Source organism: Maniola hyperantus, chromosome 18 (assembly GCF_902806685.2).
Source record: "Maniola hyperantus chromosome 18, iAphHyp1.2, whole genome shotgun sequence".
Classification (NCBI taxonomy): domain Eukaryota; kingdom Metazoa; phylum Arthropoda; class Insecta; order Lepidoptera; family Nymphalidae; genus Maniola; species Maniola hyperantus.
Window position 1 is genome coordinate 2482214 of NC_048553.1, and position 23666 is coordinate 2505879.

General features: G+C 36.9%; 1 protein-coding gene across 2 annotated transcripts in view; it reads left to right on the forward strand.

Moving 5' to 3' along the window:
* The window catches only part of LOC117990803 (IQ and AAA domain-containing protein 1-like), a 60437-nt gene extending 37957 nt beyond the window's left edge, over window positions 1-22480 (forward strand). The window contains exons 2-12 of one of the 2 annotated variants that reach the window (XM_069504594.1): window positions 17008-17417; window positions 18560-18783; window positions 19110-19323; window positions 19395-19620; window positions 19695-19887; window positions 19958-20171; window positions 20253-20556; window positions 20632-20907; window positions 20972-21196; window positions 21611-21738; window positions 22149-22480. In XM_069504594.1, the coding sequence (XP_069360695.1) occupies window positions 17106-17417; window positions 18560-18783; window positions 19110-19323; window positions 19395-19620; window positions 19695-19887; window positions 19958-20171; window positions 20253-20556; window positions 20632-20907; window positions 20972-21196; window positions 21611-21738; window positions 22149-22268 (2436 nt within the window). In that variant the 5' untranslated portion in view covers window positions 17008-17105 and the 3' untranslated portion in view covers window positions 22269-22480. The remainder of the gene's footprint in view (window positions 1-17007; window positions 17418-18559; window positions 18784-19109; window positions 19324-19394; window positions 19621-19694; window positions 19888-19957; window positions 20172-20252; window positions 20557-20631; window positions 20908-20971; window positions 21197-21610; window positions 21739-22148) is intronic. The other variant, XM_069504595.1, reaches the window with a different exon arrangement.
* Window positions 22481-23666: the final 1186 nt, after the last annotated feature.

Sequence of the window (23666 nt, forward strand, 5' to 3'; positions counted from 1 at the left end):
AAGTAGCATAAGCATGTTATACTGAGATGAAAATAAGGAATGATAATTATTTTGGTTAACAAACAATACAAACGGACTCGCTCTAAAGCCGGGAGCATACTGTACATAATATATATGGGTAATATATATGGGGAATTTGTAATATTATTATAATAGCCAAAAAACTACTTGGCCAAGTTAGCTTAGCTACTTGACTTCTAAATTGCCTGGTGCACTTCAACCGCCCGTTGTGCCAAATCCTTTTTCCTCGCACACATGTGCAAACTGTGGAATCAACTCCCTTCAGCGGTGTTCCCATTAGATTACAACATGGGGGTTATTCAAGATGCGAACCAATAAATGCCTGAAAGGCCGGCAACGCATTGGTGGTTCCTCTAGTACTAAATATGTTCATGGGCGGCGGTAATCACTTAACATCAGGTGACCCGCCTGCTCGTTTACTCGCTATTTTTGTCCTCTATACACCTCATTCTCTCATTCTCTGAGGGACAAAATCCGTAACAAGCAAATCCGTCGGAGAACCATAGTAACTGAATAAGCCAGCTGAAGTGGCAGTGGGCAGACCACGTCTGCCGCAGAACCGATGGCCGCTGGGACAGACGTGTTATGGAGTGGAGACCACGTATAGGCAAGCGCAGTGTGGGACGACCTCCAACCCGCTAGACTGACGATCTTAAGAAGGTAGCGGGAAGTGGATGGATGAGGAAGGCAGAGGATCGTGTGTGATGGCGCGCGCTTGGGAAGGCCTATGTCCAGCAGTGGACGCAAACTGGCTGATTGATTGATTAACACCTCATGCCATATTTTCAGCTTCACGATTCGTTAAGTTATATTGGTTACTCTAGTTCTTGAATCTCTAATTTTTATTTGGACCCCAAACTACAAAGCATAATTCGCTAGCCTGAGCTAACCTGAGGCCCATAGTTAGCAAAATCTAATCCCCCATACAATTTTATATCCGTGGCCCTACCGCGGTTATTTGACAGCTACAATGTCACGATCGCAATCATCTCTGATTGGTTAATGCTCGCTCACTATTGGCCACAATGCATTGTTGCAACAAGAATCGCACAAATTCAGCCAATCAGAACAATTGAGATTGTAATAATGATTGATGCAGGTTTTAGACAATCGCCCTGCTGGTCCAGCACTCCATTCGCTTTACGTCCATACAAATTTTACGCAAATGTCTACAGTGTGGACTGCGCTTAACACTCCAGTATTCCGTGTTAGCACGTAACAGATGTTGCTCCGGATCCCATTGTTGGGCACTAATAAATACAGTATATTGCCTTTACGGGCACAATCGGCGAACAATATAAAATTATTGCCACTGTGCCCGTATTTACACCTACGGATGGCGTGGTATGTAAAGGAACAAATCGGACTTGCTAAACCCTGCTTATTCATGTACATTTATAATTCCTAAGGTGTCTGTTCCAATGTAATGTAAGGCGTCTTGTAGTTTAAAATAAGGTGTTATCTATATCTATTTATACTTATACAGGGTGTAACCAGAACGCTAGCAAAAACTTAGCGGTATTTGTTATACTAGCTAAACAACTTTTGAAAGTCGGTTTAAAAAGTAGCCCATGTTACTCCTTGGTTAATCCTCTACTTGTCTGTGAAACTCCCGTCAAAATAGGTTCAGCCGTTCCGAAGATTAGCCCGTTCAAATAGACAGACACTTCAATTTTATTTATTAGTAGGTATAGATTTAATCAATTCACCAAACACCAATGAGTAAGTCCAACAATCGACCAGTCTCAAAAATAAACGCTCTCTATTAAAACTTTTTCAATAGCTTTTAGAAAACCAACAATACAATGTAACACTGAATTGCCATTTTCTTTTTCCGCTGGCTGCGATCGGACATACATGTAATTGTTTTCCGTTCCACTGTAATTGACTTGCGGTGTATTCGACAAATGTTTTCGCGTGAATTTGACACTTTTATATGGGTTCTTTTCATTACTTTATTTCATTTTGTTACGAATATCACTATAATAAGTCGAGGCTATACAGGGTGTAACCAGAACGCTAGCAAAAACGAGGACAGGTGATATCTAGTACCTACTGATGATTACTGATACGATACGATGATTTTGTAAAAGTTTACAATATATTGCAAATAAAACATCTGACTGACGCTAGAGATCGACGAACGTTGCGTAAGTAGGCCACTCGGAGTCAATGCCGTATCGTAGGCGGGGCATTGACCCGAGTTTTGCATGCTAAACATTGCGGGTTTAAAAAATACTAAAACATTTAAACTACAAAATGAATCAAATGGATATTGGTATTGGATTGTGTTTCGGTAGTATACAATAACGCTAAGTTTTTGCTAGCGTTTTGGTTACACCCTGTATGTATGTATAGATAGTCATTATTCTACTGACAGATGTAAAACAAAGACCTATTTACATCTATTTTTCTCTGGTTAGTCTTCTTTTCGCTGAGGGTCGTGATATCACTAATCACATTTTTTGTTTGTTTCTTTGTATACATTGCAGTGAGCCATCTTAAAGCCTTAAAGCCACTAGGTAGGTCTAAATAAGCGAAAACTTTCTTACCTCCAACCCGATTTTACCATCTTCAAAACTAGTAAACATTTTCGAAAATATCCAGTCTAAACCCGACTTTGCAACATATGTATCGAACTTTTGGTGCTAAAGTTGACTAAAGCCTTCCAGTCTCTCCCGGCTAAAATACTTTAGCCGGGAGAGACTGGAAGGCTTTACTGGAATATTCTAAAAGTAGGTAAAAGTGTTAGCACAGTTTCAGAAGAGGCTTAACATATCTTATTGGCTTAAACGCTATTTGTATGGAACGGTTTGTCTCTTCTCTTCTTTTCTAAAATTGGGTTAAATTCTTTGACATCAGGCTCATCACCTTGCTGCTAATTGTCCTTCACTTTTCCTTGGCGCATCTGATGCGACCGAATCGTGCTATTGACGTCTTTGAATTTCGTAAAACCTCATGAGTAGGTACTATCACCGGTTTTTGTTTTTGCCGGCGCGGCGTTCTGGTTACACCCCGTATAATACGGGACAGATTGAGATGGCAGTCGGGGTATGAGACGGGGGGACTCCCCGCGCACACCCGCACGTCACTCGGGTTAGCGCGGAAGCTGTGCGGGGCGTTCCCTCCCCGATTGCCATCTCGACCTGTCGCGTACTATAGTCGTTCGGCAGATCTAAGCATGAAAAAAAAATTATTTTCTAAATTCTCATAGGCATGGTTTTCTATTACATTTTAAAATTCGTTTCCTTTAGTTTAAATGTAATAAAATAAAGTAAAAAGACATAATTTTGCCAAGATCTCCTAAATTTTAAGATAATATCGCGCGTAGCTAAATGCATTCATTATTTTTATCCTAGCAGAAGACATTTCCTTTCAAAACTTTCAATGTAAGGAGTGCGAACGGCCTTTGAGTCAAAGATGGCACCTCAGACAAAAAAGAGCAAATAAAAGCGTTTTTTAATTCCCCACCATAGCTGCGATGTCTTTTATACCTAGATCTTTCTAGACTTCTTGTGAAACACGCTTTGCTAAGTTTCTGCGTTTTTTATCTAAGTATTTCAGACATTTCAGATAGCTAAGTTTTAAAAACATTGTTTTAAATTTTTAATCGTTAGTAGCAGGGTTCTTATTCGATGCGCATCGCGTTTCGCTTGTCATCACTACCTCCTACTCATATCATAAATGTGTTTGTTTGTCGGTTTGCTGTTTTGTTGGTTTGTTGATTCGTCCTTCAATCATGTCGCAACGGAGCAACGGATCGAAGTGATTTTTTGCATGGGTATAAAATACAATAACGAACATTAAAATATTTACATAATATCCAATTTGGTGCAGTCGTTCGGAAGTTATGCGCGTACACATTTCGCCGATTCATTTTTATTTATTTATTTTTACCTATAGAAGATTATTGATTTACTAGTCGTGTTAAAACTGTAAGTTGAGTGATACTTAGCTGTTGTCCCAGGAACCCCAGGTCTTAAACTGGCGTCGATTCTGATGTCTTTCTAGTTACAGTATCTGCATCGTTTTCTTTTCAATATTGCTAAAAAAGAAAAGTGAATTTAAAAATAACAACTTAATATTTTAGTGCTACTCTACAAATTTAAACAATGTGCTCAAAACTGGCACTTACGAGATTTTAAATTAACATAATTAAGTTTTTCTGTCCTTTTCTAGTTACATTGGTAAGAAAAAGATGTGATACTCTTAAATTTTATAGTTACCATCAGAATCAATATCATTCTCTCAAACTGAATCGTGTCTTCAAGAGCACTCATTGTGAGTGCCAATGTTGGTAAAAGCTGTCCTTTTCCGTGAGTGAGACGATAATAGGCAGTTACTTCCTGAATTTTCCCGCGTCATCCCGAATTTTCGTCGAAATTCTGAAGAGGTTTGGTTACAGAGCTTTTATAAATCAGGGAGCCTTTTAAGCTGCCAAAAAAGTTTGTAGACGGCCTTACAAAAGATACCAGTTAAACACCGTAGTTAAGTACAATAGCCGACAAGAAATATTGTACATCGACCTTTAGAATGAGATTTCGGCTTTGTAGAGTGTTGTCTCTGTCATTCATACCTCCTTCACCTTCTACTATCGTACCGCAAGGCATCACCAAGGTCTGCACCCGTACGTAGTCGATATTCCATGGATACGTACGAAGCGATTTCCCTCCTCATTTCTAATTCGAAACGCTAAGACTTGGAACACCCGTCCAGCATCAGTTTTCCCGTCCAATTATAGTACCTTCAAGTCAAGAGTGAATAGGCATCTTCAAAGCAAGCGCGCGCCATCGGCTGCATCATCACTTACCACCGGTGTGATGGCAGTCGGTCTCAACAACAGAGACAACGGTCTATGAAATCTCTTTCTAAAGGTCGATGTGCAATATTTTGTGCCGCGTACTGTAATTAACTTTTTCTGTCAATTGCTTGAAAACTGGTTTTGTTGTTGTTGTTTTGGTGGAAAAATTTCATGTTACATAATTGAAAAATATTTGTCGTTTACGTCTTGTGACGTCATTAATCGCTTTCCGTACAGCAGCGGGATTAATATTAATTAATTAATTATGTTAAAAAGAAATGAAATCATGATTTTTTTTTTATTTTTTTTTATTTAGATACAAGTTAGCTCTTGACTGCAATCACACCTGATGGTAAGTGATGATGCAGTCTAAGATGATAGCGGGCTAACCTGGAAGGGGTATGGCAGTTTGTATTAAACCCATACCCCTTTGGTTTCTACACGGCATCGTACCGGAACGCTAAATCGCTTGGCGGCACGGCTTTGCCGGTAGGGTGGTAACTAGCCACGGCCGAAGCCTCCCACCAGACCAGACCAGAAATTTAGAAATTATAAAATTCCAAACCCCTGCCAGGAATCGAACCCGGGACCTCCCACTTATAAGACCACAGCACTCACCACTGCGCCAGGGAGGTCGTCAATATCTTTAATAATGAATTCTAGCCCCATAAACTACCTACCGCTATACAAAAAATCACATCATTTTATTACTACAGCCCAAGACCATTGGTAGGCAATATTGATCAAGCGCTGGTTCAGCTTGAACCGCTTGAAAAATTTGAGATTTTTGCGTGTAGAGAGCTAGAACAGTATATAATTATGTTGAATCAAGTTTTATTTTGATTTAATTAGTCATAAACTGACTGAAGTAGGAAATAAACCAGCCCCAACAAAACAATAACTCGAAGAGAATGGTGCAATAAAATTATTTAACTGCCGAAAGTCTTTCAGCGGTGCTTTTAGGTATTAACACGAAGCCTCAGAAGTTGGCTTTGACTTGGTGAATTTTTAAGCTCTTTGAATATTAAATAGCAATAATAATAAAAAATAAAATAACAAACTAAATGCAGATGCGAGAATTAGGTGTCTTATTGTTGTTCTTCAAAGATATATGTGTAGAAAGGTATATTATATCAGGTACCTTTTTTTTAACGCTGGGAAATGTGCATCCTCCGCAAGGTATGTGGGACTCCCCGGCCGAGAGATGACCGGAATACGCACTAAAACCCAGCGGCTCTCCTGCGCGTCTCCTGGTGGCTGGGTTACAAGAACACCAAAGCAACCAACCGCGACCCAGCCAGCGACGTCCGCCGAGGCGGACCCTCCACCGTGGACCCACTCACGAGGTCTCCCACCACACGTCCGAGGCGCACCAATGATGCCTAGTCCTGCACTGTGCCCTCTGCTAGTCAGAGGGACACGCGGAGAAACCTCCCCCCTGCCAGGTCATTATCCATAGCCAACAATATCCCCGAAGAGATATTATTAACCATAATATTTTATGATTCTTGGTCAACGGCAAGTACCCTGTACCTGGATTTTGATTCCCTTGACGAGTCTTGCCACACAGACAAACAACGAAATAATCTTATATCTCGACACCTCCCACGTAAGTTGTTGTAAGCCACAAAATTGGCATTTTGCGTTTTTTACATAACAAAGCCTATTTTTATCTATTTTACACATTCAAATTTATAAAATGCTAAAAATGCTATTTTTTAAGGTACTTATGAGACGTATAATGTTGTATTTTACAAACGACGACGACGTAAAACATCACATCGACCTTTACAACGTTTTACGTAGGACGAGGTCACGCATTTGCGCCTTGTATGTAACACATACAACAGATCACGCCGGACTTCAAACACCAGGTTTGTGAGTCAAGTCTCCGATATATCTCGGTTGTCTACGCATTTTTTTATTCTATTATCATATTTTACTAAGTTAATAGTGATGCCAAGCTAAACTATTGTATAGATTACTTACAACAATTTACGTCGTTGAGGATACAAAAAACTGTGTTGTATAATGACATACAACCGTTTACGTTGCAGAATTATATTGATTTTTGTGTTAAGTAATACATACAACATTTTACATCGGCATTTGTTACTCAAAATTTTATTGTATGATCACATGCTATATTTTACGTTGCTATGACATTTTTTTTTCTTACATACAACATTGTACGCCAATAAAACAAAGCTAAAGTTTCGATTGATGACGATGTAAACCTATGATAGATAGTGAAATAAGTACTCGCTTATAATACCACTAGGATATCATGTAAGTAACCAAAAATCAACACAATATTGTATTATTTCAGAGCCTACCTTACCAATAATAGGTTGGTAGCAATGATATTAGAAGAAAAATGGTAGGGACTGTCCAGGTGGTTGAGACTTTCTTTACGACCTATCGTCCGAAAATAATAAATAATTTCTATGACCATACTCTCAAGCTCATGGAAAAAAGACAACAAATGTGACTACAATCTAGAGCAGATGCATTTGCCTACCGGTAGATCTCTGATACACAAACACGCAACTTCGGAACTTTAACGCTGGATTAAAGATACCATACCAAGTTCTTTGGGCACATTACGAGGAAGAGTGGTACCATCGAACACCTCGTGGTATAAGGTCAGGTGGAGGGCACACGGCCACGTGGGCGTTCCCCAACTAGGTGGACAGACTTAATCCACTCCGCAACCAACACGCCTGTCTCCACGTGTGCACATAATGCCACCAACAGAAGTCGCTGGAGGGAGATCGCACGAGCATCAGTGAAAAATTCATAGCCACGACCACTCTGTCAAGAGTGAACGACTCAGAAGAAGAAAGATATCATAGAGTGGAGCAGGAGCTTAAAAATATTGGCAAAATATAAGAGCATGGCACAGGAGCGTAGTGGTTCTTATTATTTTATTTTCAAAATTTTAAAAGATGATTTGTTTGTAGTGTAACGGTCCTGTTCTTCAAAAAAGGCGATAACACCTTAATAAATAATAGTTTATTCACTGGAATTTGCATACAGAAGCAGTTTTTGTATTAATTGAGTCACCTTACACATTCTACTAGGTACCTTCTGGTGTGCAAATTAATAGTGAATCTTATATTCAAGTTAATTTGGTTTATTGCATACTGTAATTACAAAGTTAAACATTACTCAAGAAGAAACATAGACTCATTTCGCTTTAGAGACATGTTTACAAGCTGTTGTTTTCGTAAGTCAGTCTTATAGGTTCGACGACTTTCAGCATCCTGAACAAGCTTGATTCTCAAATAGCTTAAGCACCATAGATCACATTCAGAAGCTGCAACATTTTATACATACATATAACTGAAGACTATAATCGGCCACTTTGCTAAGCGTTTGTGAACTTTGAGAAAGCTTTCGATTCAGTGGAAATTTGGGCTGTATTAAGGTCGCTATTGAGATTCCGGATTGACTACCGGTACATACAAATGCTGAAGTAGGTACCTGTACGAAAACACCACCATGTCAGTCCACATACAGGGCCAGACGAGGAGGCCAATCCAATTGCAGTGACAGAGAGTAACACTTAACGGGAGACGCAACTCTCCAAAGCTCTTCACTGCTACTTTAGAACACGTCTTTAAGCTTCTGGATTGGAATGAACTTGACATTAACATCAATAGCTACTCACCTTCGATTTTTCGATGACATAGTTGTTATCGCAGAGACTGGGAAACCGGATATACTGCACAGTGACCTTATTAAAGTTTCATATCAGGTGGGCCTGAAAATGAACATGACTAAGACGAAAAGCATGTCTAATACCTATGTTTCGGCCCACCCAGTAGTCTTTGAGAGCTCTTTGCTCAAAAATATAGAAGAGTGTGTAAAACTGGGACACACAACCAAGTTAGGTAAGTCCAATTTCGAGAAACAGATCAGCCACCGAGTCCGATTCAGCTAGGCAGCGTACGGAAACTAAAGTCTTCGAACAGCGCATGTTGCCAGTGATGACATAATATTATGGATTTGAGATGTGACACATTCACAGAAAGTTCAGAGTCACTAAGTGGGTGATGGAGACAGCTATACTTGAAGTTTCTCTACGTGATCAAATCTGGAATGAGGATATTTGTCCAAAAGCCAGAGTACCTGACATGAACGGTTTGGGAAGCTGAAGTGGCAATGGCCGGGGCACATAATTCAAAGGACTCATAGACGTTGGGGTCCTAAAGTACTTGAACCTCACACCAGAAAGCGCAGCGTTGGCAGACCCACACTATGTATACAAATGACATCGAATGAGTCTCAGGGAGCCGCTGGATTCAGGAGACGCAAGAGCGTAGTGACTGAAAGTCCCTACAAGAGACTTATGTCCAGCGGAAGACTTCTATTTGTTGAAAATGATCACACATACAATACTATTTTTATAATTTAAGCAACGTACACCGTTGTAATTAACACATACAATGACACACAGTCCTTGTTTTCCCCTGTAAGTTGTTGTAAGTATCACATACAACATTTTCCAAAGATAAAACACCACGTAAAATGTTGTATGAACAAAATCTCAGAAATTTGAAGTATTTTTATAAAGTATTTTTCAGAATAGTTAAAAGTACTGTAAATTATAACCATATACCGAATTTCACAAAAAAATATTGAAAAATGAAGCTTTAATTTCAATTTGTATCTTTAAAACGCTCTACTGAAAAGTTGCGGTTTTGGGGATACAACAACTTACGTGGGAGGTGTCGATCTAAGGGTTTCGTTTCATCTCTAGAGATATGGAACTGTAAAAAAGACTCGCTGTCATTCCACTCCGTCTGTATGAGTAGGCCCTAAAGGTAAACGCACACTTATCTGAGCCGAACGCGTCGAACGAATCGAAGTCAAGGAGGCCTCGCACACAATCGCACTAGACGAATAGACCGCGCCGAAGGAATCGACTCAAATTGAATTCACTCATTTTTTTAAACAATGAAGAAATAGTACTCGCGAGTTACTCTGTTCTGTCGTACGCAACTGACAGAATGCGAGCGCATCTGTCGAGTCGACCGCATAAACCACGTTGAATCTTATGACGACATCCGAATTCGTCTAGGATTTCGGTGGTTCTTGCAGATTCAGACGATTCGACGCGGAGAAGTGTGCGAGGTTTCATGAGATATTTTCATATACAGAATTCTAAAATTCGTTTCGTTCGTCTCGTTCGACGCGTTCGGCTCGGATAAGTGTGTGTTCACCTTAAACCGCCAAATACCATTCAAAAACTTAACAGTCAAAGGATTTACGCAGCAAGACTTGAGTTTGATCGTTGAGAGGTTTAGAATGCCATTAATGAATTTCTGGTGCCCATTTCAGAACGAAATACTTAATAGCGTTTTTGATCATTTTACGAACGGCTTTTACAAGCTTTTACGGTCTTACAATAATGGACGGAAAAGTTTTACTGACTAGAAGGTCTAAGTAGTTGTCGTTTAAATTATTTAACTTTATGAGCGATGCAGTGATGTTCAACGACAGTTTTATGTCAATAAAAATAAAAACCCGACCAAGTGCGACTCAGACTTGCGCACCGAGGGTTCCGTACAGTCATATTATTTCGACATTTTGCACGATACACCAAAAACTATTATGCATAAAAATAATAAAAAACTGTTTTAAATTGTACAGGTAAGGCCATTTCATATGATACCCCACTTGGTATAGTTATCTTACTTTGAAAATTGAAAATACTAATTTATTTGTTCATGAACACATTTTAATTTTTAAAATATGATGTAACCACAAATTCACGGTTTTCGGATTTTTCCTTTACTTGTGTTATAAGACCTAGCCACTTGCCAAATTTCATGATTTTAGGTCAACGGGAAGTACCCTACAGCGTATCTTGACAGACACGACAGACGGACGGACAGACGGACAAACGCAAAGCAGGTGCTCATTGCCACTTCAACTTCAGTGTTAAGTTTACTGAAATAAGCTTTATCTTAAAAATTCCACAACTGACAAGAAAAAAAAGGTACCTACCTATCTACCTACTACCCAATTTGAATAAATGATTTGATTTGAACTCGTAGGCAAAAGCTAGTTCAAAATAAATCATACAATTTCTGCGTGGTCAGATCCCACCCATCTCGATGGAATGTGGACCGAACCGGTGGAATTATCTCAAATGAAGACATTATCCTGTCGGCGCGCGCGCATGATCTTGCGCCGCCATCTTGGAAACGGGTTCAAACGTCAAAGTTGAAGGTTATGCGGTGAATTAATGTTGCGCGGTTTTGATGCGATTGTTTGCAGGTCTATTTGTATTTATTATTGAAGTGAAAACTTATTAAGACGTGTTGGGCGACTTTGAGATGAGTAGAAACTTTAAGATCGTGTCACCGACATGCTAATTTTATCAGCTAATAAAATTTGTTCCTTAATGCGACCAATTAATAAGGTTCAATTTTTAATGAAAGTGTCAAGTATGCTTTCGTCAGTCAGAGTATCTCCTAACAACTCATAGTTTTTATGGCTTTCTTTCATAGTTTTTGTTTTCAATTCTGTCGGCAGTCCCCACCATAGAGATAGTAATATGTCCCCACTGACTGCTATTTTTTTTTTGATTTTTCTCTATGAAGGTTTTGAGGTTTATATGATTTTGTTTTATCTAATAGGTACCTAGCTACAGTACGCGGCAGAATGTAATGTACATCGACCTTTAGAAAGAGTTAGTGGTTTTGTAGAGCATATTATGTCTCTGTCGTTGAGACCGACAAAATGTCACATAGGTATGAGTGACAGAGATAACGCTTTGCAAAGCCGAAACGTCACTCTAAAGGCCGATGTACATTACTTTCTGCCGCGTATTGTACTAGCTAATGCTACGTTAGTACTATATATTATATTATATTCTGCTAATGCCTGCTAATAGATGTGGTCGGTTACAAAAAAATACAAAGAAGTGCACTAAATTAAAAAGGAATATTAATTAGTTTTTTTTCGCAGTTGTTTCCATTACCGTTATCGTGGTCAAGCTCAGTAGTGTGGCTATTCAACTATAACAAGCTACAAAAAGGACATGTTTACACAAGCTTTTGATACCGTTTTTGCATTAAAAGCCGTGGTGGGTCCACATAGTTGCAAAAAAAACTGCACAATGAGCTATTAAGGCTCAAGCTCGTTACTCAAAACAGCGTCCAACGCACCTATCTGATATTGAGGAGAGCGCATCGAGCTAATACTACTGGATGTGATACAATAAATACCTACTGATACTTATTAATATTTTCTCAAATGATAGAAATGAATAATTAGTGATCATATATTGGCAAAATTGGCTGGGCACATAGTTCGAAGAATCGACGACATCAAACGAACCGCCTGAATTCCAGGTATTTCATAAAAAAAACCGACCAAGTGCGAGTCAGAGGGTTCCGAACTACAGTCATATTTTTTCGTCATTTTGCACGATAAATCAAAAACTGTTATGCATAAAAATAAATCAAAATGTGTTTTGGAATGTAAAGGTAAAGCCCTTTCATTATTATGATACCCGACTTGGTAAAGTAATCTTACTTTGAAAATTGAAAAAACTAATTATTAGTTCATGCCAGCAATTTAATTTTTTTTGTGTGATGTAACCACAAATTCACGGTTCGATTTTTCCCGTAATGTCTGCTGTACGACCTACCTGCCTACCAAATTTCATGATTCTAGGTCAATGGGAAGTACCCTGTAGGTTTCTTGACGGAACGACAGATCGACAGACAGACAACAATGTGATCCTAATACGGGTTCCGTTTTTCCTTTTGAGGTACGAAAAATTAAAAAAAACCGACTTCCAAAATCACTACAAAGTAAAAAATAATTTTTGTTTCCACACATAATATTATTGTATGTATGTATGCTAAAGTCGGGCGTTTTTTAAGCTTTTTAGTGTAGTAGTCATTGCTTGGTAACTAAAATATCAATTCACCAGCAAAACTTTCCAAGACCGCAAGACCGTTTCTAGGATGAAAAGCATCTTTGTATAATGGTTAACCCTTAATGGTGGACGCGTAGACGCCTGGTAAATATAGTCGTTAGCATTTATTCACATAATGGCTTTATTATGAATGGCTATCGCTGGACAGTTCATATTTTATAACAGTTTTGCCCGGAGCCGCCGCTGGGCGGACGCTGGTGGTATGGGTCGCAAGAAATATTACTTTTTGCATTAATGTTTTTCACACAAAATACGTAGGTACACAATTTTTCAGCGAGAGCACATATACACGAGCGCGCTAGCGTTTTTTTAAATTCTAATTTTTAAAGATAGTAAGCTGACCCAGCGAACTTTGTACCGCCTAACAGTCGATTCTTTAATTTTTTATTTTTATAATACTTACAATTTTTTCGCTCTGTAAGAACGATCCTCGTACTTCAAGGAATATTATAAAAGAGAATTAGCAAAATCGGTTCAGCTGTTCTCGAGATTTGCGATCAGCAACACATTCAGTTATTAATTTTTTTATATTGAATATTTTTTTATTATTGTAGGTAGGTATATGTATAGGTACATTTATTCTAAATCTATTCTGTTAAAATAGTTTTCATTATAATTTTCAGTAATCTCTTGTGGCCTTCTGTTAAAACTAAATTTAGATTATAGATTTAAATAATAATTATGTAATTACGCTGTTGATTACTTTCAAATAAACAAAATAAATAAACAATATATTTTTTTGGAGGCTTTTCTCTAAAAAAAAAGAAGTGCTAGGGTTAGACTTCTCTATATTATTGTAAGTTTTCGAAAATACCTGAGATGATTCAAAAACGAAGCCGCGAGCGTCTTGCTAAAATTTAAACTCTCCTATCTTCATTATGACTAGTCCATATTGCTTACAAGTTTAACAACGGATATTATATTCTTGAACAACTTTAGATGTGGTATGTACACTGAGCAACAACTGTCTAAACCCCCACTCAATCATCACCTTTATACTAACTTATACAAAGAAGTAAATCCTATACACTAATTTACGAAGTTGATGTATAAAGCGTTAATAGAGTTACGAACAAGTCGTTGCATTATGGTTCGAGAGCCGGGGGATTAAAATTCTTATGCATTTTTTTCCGTGTGAGTAGGTAGTATTGCCATAGATCTTTTTCAGGACACTATTACTTAACTTTGCCTGGCTGCAAAAATGGTGGTTCTGGTTATGATTTTAAGCGTCGTCTTATATTTTATAGCATACATAGTAAAAATGTGTACCAAATTGAAGGTTTTGATGAGTCAAATAAAAGTGTCGACTGTACTATGACGTCGATGTGTTCGATAACTTAAAAATATTTAAAAAAATCTTTAATGGCAATCGACTAAAGTGGACTATGAACATAGCTTGTGAATTGTGACTCGTATAAAGAGCGATCCTTGACTATTTTATTTCCCAAATCAAAATGTATTTAGTATGTAATAACACAAAAATCAATAAAGTTCAATTATGTACCTTAATGTAACCTTAAATATAACGTTTAAAATCATAACCGGATGTGAGACCAATCTATTTTTTTTTTACAAATGCACGTTATAATATTATTATTGTTGACTCCAGCTTAAACCACGTAGGTTTATATGCTAGAGTCCTAACCATACCTACGAGTAACTCTAAATTTACGTATTTCTAAATACTAATACATAATTCAAAATCCTATACATACCGACCCACCATTCAACAAAAACTGCTTTAGAGTTTTTTGTATATTTATGTATAATATAATATTATAATATATCTGATCCATAGGACTTTTAATCCCCCGGCTCTCAAACTATTAAGACGGCGCGCGTTAACTCGTTTTAAATTTGCAACACTCAGACTATCATAAGTCTATGGATACAATAAACTGTTAATAATATTATACTCTAGCGTTCATGGCATCTTTTGTTATAGTTTTACTAGTTGACCCACCCTGATTTAGCTAGGATGGAATTTTTGATATTTTTTATTTTTTTGTTGCGTGATAGCCTTGCACTTGACGACAATCATGCTTAAAAAACATAATTGAAGCATTGGTTACTGAAAAAACCGGCCAAGTGCGAGTCAGGCTCGCGCAACGAGGGTTCCGTACTGCTGTCGTTTTTTTTTCAACAATTTTCACGATAATTCAAAAACTATGATGCATAAAAATAAATAAAAATCTGTTTTACAATGCACAGGTGAATACCTTTCATATTATAATACCCGACTTGACATAGTTATCATACTAAGAAAATTAAAATACTAATTATTAGTTCATGACCACAATTAATTTTTTTTTTGTGTGATGTAACCACAAATTCACCTACCTGCCAAATTTCATGATTCTAGGTCAACGGGAAGTACCCTGTAGGTTTCTTGACAGACCGACATACAGACAGACAAGACAACAAAGTGATCCTATAAGGGTTCCGTTTTTCTTTTTGAGGTACGGAACCCTAAAAAGATGAGGTCTAGGTTGGAGCGCACAGTCTTGTCTATAGAAGATGCCTATTCACTCTTGCTTTGAAGGTAAGTATGTACCTATAGTCTGCGACAGGTTAAGATGGCAATCGGGGTATGATGCGGGGGGACGCCCCGTACACCCGCACGTCAAATGCACTCGCCCGCTCCGGGTTAGCGCGGGGGCTGTGCGGGTGTGCGGGGCGTTCCCTCCCCGATTGCCATTTCAACCTCTCGCGTATTACCTATAGGTACTTAGGTTATATTATGTCAAGATTATGTCATTAATTAATCTAAGTGGGGATTCTAAGTTATAGAGAAAACCTACCTGTAAAATCTCAAGCTTGTAGATTATTGTCAGTCAGTCAGTTTATCCCTTTATTTGTATAACATTAAATATTCTATGGAGTCACTGGGTTAAAAACTTGAGATAAGATGAAATCCCCCAGCTTTGTCCAAAACTTTGACCCAGTATTGCGTAATAAGTTAACAATAACAAAAAATAAACACGTTAATCCGAGTGTAACATTGTGATAGCAACGGCGGGTTGTTCTCCTTTCGATCGCCTTTTTTCCTATTAGAATAATACTTTATTTTAGCGTTTACACTATCGTGATTCGTGAGTGATTTACATTATACTATATAATATCTCTCAACGGCTGCACTCACATATTTAGTCGACGTTAACCCGACTAGTTTCGAACCCATCCGGGGTCCTTTGTCAAAGGAGTCAGTTCGCACACGCGTCGCGGTTAAGACTGCGGGCTAACGTTGACTAAATACGTGAGTATAGCCGTTGAGAGATATTATATAGAGTAATACTTATTTAGATTTAGATTTAGTTTTAAACTTACTGAATAATATATCGTGTTAAAATTGTGATAAGTCAATAATGTAATTTGTAAAATAATGTTGAACGCATAGTAATCCATTATAATATTTCCATTTCTTTAACTGCTTATGACAAAAGGCACAGAGATGTCTAACATCCCAGGGAAGGACATAGGCTTCTATTTGTCCCGGAAAATCAAAGAGTTCCACAGGATTTTGGAAAGCCTAAGTCCTGGGCATCATTTTTTTTAAATATCTCGTGGGAACTGTTTGATCTTTGAATAAAAAGCTTATAAAGCTAATACAGTTTGAAAAAAAAAACGCGTTGAGCAGGGTACACACCTCAACAAAACCAAGTGATGGCTGTTTGTTCGATAAAGCCGCGCATATTTTTTGAGATTATACGCAATATACTGACGTGGGTGGAAAAATATTACATGTATTTCTGCTGTTTATGTTTTTAGAAAGAGTATTAAGCGAGTTTCATTTAGGATTATTTGTCTAATACCACGTTTATGTTTACTTATCAACTTATATTGCGTCGTATATATGCAAATTTTGTAGTTTTGTAGTTTTAACGCTAGTTAACGTTTAATATTATAGGCCAAGTGTGGGATTAAACAATATTTATAAACATAAGTGCTGTAAAAAAGTAAATTTATATTACGCGTGCTGAATAAAAATAAAAAATGACCAAGTGTCATAAACAATTATAATTATTATTAATTTTGAATGTTTAGGATTCGGTTATACCTACATAACTAAATAATCAATTTCAATTTTCAAGCAAGAGTGAATATTACCTATAGGTATACTACCTATAGTGTAGACAAGTATATGTACTTGTCTACATAAATAATAATTATAATTGTTTATGACACTTGGTCATTAGTACATACCTTAAATATGCAACACATTTAGGTTGCTTGCTTAAAAGTGTAGTTGCAGCGTAACTCTGGTCAACAAATATAAAAAAACAGGTGAAGAAAAAACCGCATTTTAAGGAAAATTAAGGAAAAATGTCAAACAAAACATACAACGACTTAATTTGCGAAACATCAGAGTTAATAATCGAAGCAACACAGGCAGACGAAGCGGTTTTTGAAGCTGGCAGCGCTGAAAGGTCAACTTTCGAGCCTTTGCTATCTGATCTGCGAATACGGTACACGGTGCTATTGTCTAGACTAGATGCGGTGTACGACCAACTTCTGCAGCCGCAAAAGCGCTTGATTGTCAAACGACTACTCGAGGCTTGTTTGGGACGCCTTTTGGAAATTAAACACGATCTGGTTGAGCTTCATTTATCAGATTTAACTTATGACGATGATGAGGTAAGAGAACATCTACACAAATCTACAGTGCGACAAGGCTATCTTGGCGCGTGGCGTAAATTGGAACTAACGTTGCCGTCAAGTGTTCCCTTTGTTCTTGTTTGAATATTCAAAGGCTCCCCCACACAGGCGCGTCATGAATAGAATAGAATAGAATGTTTTTTTATTCATGTAAACTTTTTAAAAGTGCTTATGAATAGTCAGGTAGTTTTAATTTACCACTGGTTCGGAATGCCGTAGTTACACACTGCTGCGATGATACGTTTCCGTTGCGGCGTTATTATCGCAGCAGTGTGTAACTACATGACCATCCTAATACAAAATGTACTGAAAACAGATATCGCAATAACGCATGCGATATTATCGACCTATAATAACGCGCCTGTGTGGGGGAGCCTTTTTAGCCTTTGTTCTCCAACAGCGGCCCCCTGTCGATGTCATTCAAGTGCCAAGAGAGCCTTGTCGCACTGTACACTTTTATGTTATAAAAGTGGAAGTGTGTACGTCTGTCTATCTGTTACCTTTTCATGGGTCCTATACCAAATGTCATCAAATTTACCAATTTTGATGACATTTGGTATAGAGATAGCTTGAATCTCGGGAAGGAATATAGGCTAAATCTTATCCTAGAAAATTAAACATGTCAAACTGCGCGAGCATCAACTAGTAATAGAATAGAAAAGATCAGAAAAGTTTTACATTCAAATAAAGTTTTAAGAAGTGCTTTCGATCGTCAAGTGAAATGATAAAACTTTGCTTCTTGCAGAAAAGGAACGCATAATTTTAGTATTGCCAGTTTAAATTAGTAAAGGGTACCTTTATATGTAGATTGTAAAAAAATGTATCAGATATAATTATCATATTTTATTACTAGATGATGCCCGCGACTTTGTCCGCGTATATTAAGGTTTTTAAAAATCCCGTGGGAACTCTATATCAGTATAGCCTATGTGACTCTCCAGGTCTTTATCCATAGCCATGCAAATAATCACGTCAATCCGTTGCACCGTTGCGACATGATTGAAGGCCAAACCAACAAACCAACAAACAAACACACTTTCGCATTTATAATAAGGGTACTGATTATGCTTAAGTTCTAGTTAAAACAATTTTATTGTGTAAAATACGATTGTATTATTCAGGTACTTGTCAAACTTGGAGTCACACCGCATGAAGCTGAACCAAGCATTCCACAATATTTTGTTAGAGAAAGAGAAGATGAAGTGGAAAAGAAACGCGATTTTATAACTGATACTTTAAGGAAGCTTGGATATGAACCTCCAAAACCGCGGGCATTAGTGCTAACCGAACAACAAGCTGTGATCATAATCCAAAGTCATGAAAGGGCTAGACAGGGACGACTTAGGTATGAAGATGGAAAAAGTTAATTTGATATTATAATTCAGTTATTTACCTGTAGTAAATTAACACGGGATAACTATCACCTCGTAACCAAGGCTATCCAATTGTAAAAGTGTTCATTCCTTGCAATAATTCTGCACACACTGAGGATTCATTCCATGCAACTTAATGATATACTGAGATAATTATACATATATCAATCTCACTATTTGTATCCATATCCTCATAAAACCTTTATTTCCTAGCGCCCATACTACCTGCCTTTACGCTAGTTTCAGGTCCGAGCTTTATCCCGTAAGAATACATACTGAGTTGATGATATTTTTGCAGAGGACAATTCATGAAAGAAATTCGCCTTTTAAAAGAGAAGGGTCGGGATCAAAAGGGAGAAATGTCAGCTGCAGCAGCAACAGCTATTCAGCGGGTTTGGAGAGGTTATATAGCAAGAAGAGATACCAGAAGGAGAAAACATGAAGAACAACTATTGATTGGGATGAAGTTAGCACCTTATACTGAATCTCAGGAAATAAAGAAAGCAGAAGAAGTGAGTGATCGTCATACCATCAAACTAATTCTAGATTATGGTAATTATTGACAATATATTTTTCCCGAAAGGTAAAAGACTTTCGTCGTAAAGTCCAAAAAGAATATGAACAGGAATATCAGGAATCATTAGAAAAAATTGAGGAGCAGCTTCGAGCTCAACATGGGGTTAAAATAAATGAGCGTATTGGAGACGAACTGAGAAGATGGATCTCGGAATACTTTGAGAGGACTGGCAAGTTCCCTGACTTACCTTCAGAAGACAGTGGCGGCAGCAGAGCTATGTTTAGTAGGCAAGGTGATATAAATGTAACTTTATAATAATTATGTTGCTTACTGTTAGCAAAAATAATAAACTTATAAAATTAACAGGTACAGGTATGGACAGCGAACTTAGTAAATCTTCACCCGTGTCATCAAAAGATTCTAAGAAAAGCAAAGAGAGTAAGGATAAGAAGAATAATAAAGTAGAAGACAATAAAAACAAAGATGAAGCAGAAGACTTAAAATCTTTCAAATGTTCAACTTCAGCGTTTTTAAAAGACTTTGTTAGTGCTAACGAGGAGTAAGTTACTTCAAATTAAAGTAAGTCAAATATCAATATTTATTATTTTTCATGGCTATTATATTTTAAGATATGAAGATATATGGAAATATAGAGATGACGAGGTTAAACATGATGAAAAATGTGACAAAGACATGATAGAAAGAGAAAAAATGATAAAAATTGAACAAGAAATTCGCAACATCGTAGACGATATGATGAGAAGCGAGTTAGAACTTTTACAGGCAGCTTTGGATAGGGATAGAGCTCATAAAGGAAAAAAAGCTAAAAAACCACAGAAGAAAGTAAGTCAGTCATTGCGATTTAACTATTTTAATTTAAGCATTATTTTATTTGAGTGATATAAATTTTCAAGTATCATTTAGGTTCGACGTGGAGGAAAAAAAGGCAAGAAAAAGAAAGAAAAAGATTTAACTCCTGATCGAACTACTGAATCTCTTTTTGAAGAATTGATTACCAATGGAATCATACGTCCATATCCTGTAGTAAAAATTGATGATTTTATTGGTGAGAAGAGTTTAGTAGCTTCTCAGTGGAAAAGTGAAGGTCGAGATCCAGAGCCATGTTTAGGTGACATACGTCAACTGGTAAAAGAGTATTGTATACTGCCTCTTGGATCTGAACATGTGAGGACTAATTCACCTCTAGTAAGATCAGTACTTATATCAGGTTAGTGCACTGTAATTATCAACATTTCACAGAATACGGTAAATCTCTGGTTTAATTTATATTTTTCATAAACAGGTCCAGCAGGCAGTGGAAAGAAAATGTTAGTTCAAGCAATTTGTAGCGAAACGGGAGCTACACTCTTCGATTTAACTCCAGCAAACTTAGTCGGCAAATATCCAGGAAAATCTGGATTAATAATGCTGATACATCTTATAATGAAAGTATCTAGACTTCTTCAACCATCCGTGATATGGATGAATGACGCCGATAAACCTTTTGTGAAGAAGATACCAAAAACAGATAAAACTGACCCAAAAAGATTGAAGAAAGATTTAGTGAAGATAATAAAAGGTATTTTTTAAATGCATAACGAAGTGGTGTGTAGCAAAATATAATATTTTGACGATGATTACAGGAATTTGTCCAGAAGATCGTGTTTTATTCGTGGGTACGTCCAGAACACCTTGGGAAGCCGAACAAAAACTCCTTTTCCAGTGTTATTCGAAACTGATTCAAATTCCAAGAGCGGATTACGGAAGTATATCTTTGATGTGGCGTATCAAATTACATAGAGCTGGTGCCTTATCACCAAAATTGGAATTGTCATGTCTGTCAAGAGTGTCTGATTCTTATACAATTGGTGAGCATTTTCAGAATCCTTAATGATGACCGGCAAAAACTTGAATTGTCCTTTTGATCCCTACGATGGCTCAAACTTGAATTGTTCTTTTGATAAAATAAAATAATATCAGTAGTATTACCACGAGTATCCAATGGGATGGCCCAATGGGATCCATTTAATGACGGGTGTATAATTTTGATTCGGGAGTAAGCGAAATACTCGTACGCGGAGAGCATTGCATGAACAGGTCATTCAATGTTCTCAGCATACATTCAAAAATCAAAATCCTCGAATATTTTATCGTTTTGTATTTTGTGTATTTTTGTGTTTGTATTTAAATTTATCATTGATCATCTAGTAAGTGTAAGTGGCACTGCCGTTCCAATTAGGTGTAAAATAAATAAATAATAATAATATTAATTGTTTTCTTAGGTACTTTACTGGCAGCATTGGATGCAGTTTTGACTACAAAAAGACGACTTCAACTAAGAGTCAGAGCATTTACTGCACAAGAAGTTGCTGTTCAACTCAGCTCTTTTGAACCTGTTTATGTTGAACATGTAAGATCTACTTATATATCACCAGCTTCATCTACGTGGATGCAGGTTTTTTAAACACGCCATTGGAAGTTCTCTAAATTATATCTTGGTAGGGGTCTATGTCACAGAGTGTATGTACAAACATAGCAAATCTCAAGCTTTTAGATCCACTTTGAGCTTTACTTTGATATCTCAGTCCGTCAGTATCTCCTTTCTTCTTCTCATTGTTTTTTTAAAAGCTTTGTTGACTTGCAAGTCCATTTTCATTACGTCATTTCCATTGAATTTTTTTGAGTTTAGATAAAACTAAATTAAAATCAATTAATAATATCATAGTTATTAGAATCACGTAAAGTAACATTATTATTACAAGAATCTACGTTCTAATAACCAATTGTTATGCAAGTAATCAAAATATAACTGAAATCCAGGATATGGCAGCCGAGTCATGGTGGTCCAAGACACCAATGGAGAGAAGAAGACAAAGAGTTGTGCAGAGACTATTGGAGTTAGAGCAAGAGAACGAAGAGAGAGCTGCTGCGGGTAAATAGGAGAAAGAGTCACTTTAGAAACTCGGTGGCACTTGTTTTAACATTAAGTTATATTACTAGAAGTAGAAAAATAATAAGAGAAGAAGAACTTTATATGGCATTAGTAAGTAATTAAAATTATTATATAGAGTACATTCTAAGCATTATAATATAAAGTACATGATTAATAATACATAGTTAATTTTTTTCAAGAAAGAAGCTATTTATTGTGTTTTGGACATTTTTATAGTGTGTTTGATAGAAAAAAATATGAATTTTATATTTCGCTCACCTTTTGCACCTCTCTTAGCTAATGTAAAGGAGAATAATATTCTTTTGTCTGAAATAAAATTTAAATAAGGTCTAGTACTCAGACAAGACAGGATTCACGCGTCAATCATGTTTGTGGTTTTGTCACTGTGACAAGCATCACCACATCCCTGAAGGTCGCTTTCGTAAAATCTGCATCAATCATTATTAGGTACAATCTCAATTGTTGTGATTGGCTGAATTTGTGCGATTCTTGTTGCACTGTCTGTACCTACGCCACTTCGTCCACGTGGATTTAGATTTTTTTTTAATCTTGTGAGAACAGTTTTATTTTTTGGGATAAAATGCGAAACCTTAGCAGATAAACAATAGACAGAAATTTGCATTTAAAATATTTTAATATACTTAGTCTGGATATTATAGCTCCGTGGATTCTAGTTTACACAAGCCCTTAATAGTTCATTCGCCTAGTTTTCTAACAAAACATGTCATAAAACTTTTGTCATGATGAAAGTTAGCTCAAAGGCAAACTCCGAAGCCTGTCTGTCAATTTTATTTATTCAATGCTTTTGTTTTATCCGTGATATAAACGTTTTAACTTAGGCTCGGAGGATTATAAGATATTTATTATTTAAGTCAGCCATTTTTAAGATGCTTTGATGTTTCGGAGATAATAGCAAACGAGATTGTTTATTAAATTGACAGGATATTAAACAAATACTAATTATCCAATACAAATGGTCGTAGATGCGAACCTAATCGTTGGAAATGGTAGAATTTTACCTATTTCTATGTAGGTACATTATGCTTGGGTAGAGGTATTCAAGATAAACAAAGATATCCCTACTTATGTATTTTTGGATAAAAAGCTTGACAAAAATATGATCTGAACAAAACAAAGAGATAGCTGAAAATAACTGTGCATAAAATTATAAGATTTTTGAACAACTAGACCGATTCAGGCGGTCTGGTCTGGAAGATTTCATACTTTCTAGATCAGATCTAAAATAATTTAGAAATTAAAAATAAATAATTAAATGCTGGAAATTGGACCTGGTAAGACCACAGAAGAGACCGATTAAGGCGGTCTGGTCTGGAAAATTTCATACTTTCTAGATCAGATCTAAAATAATTTATAAATTAAAAATA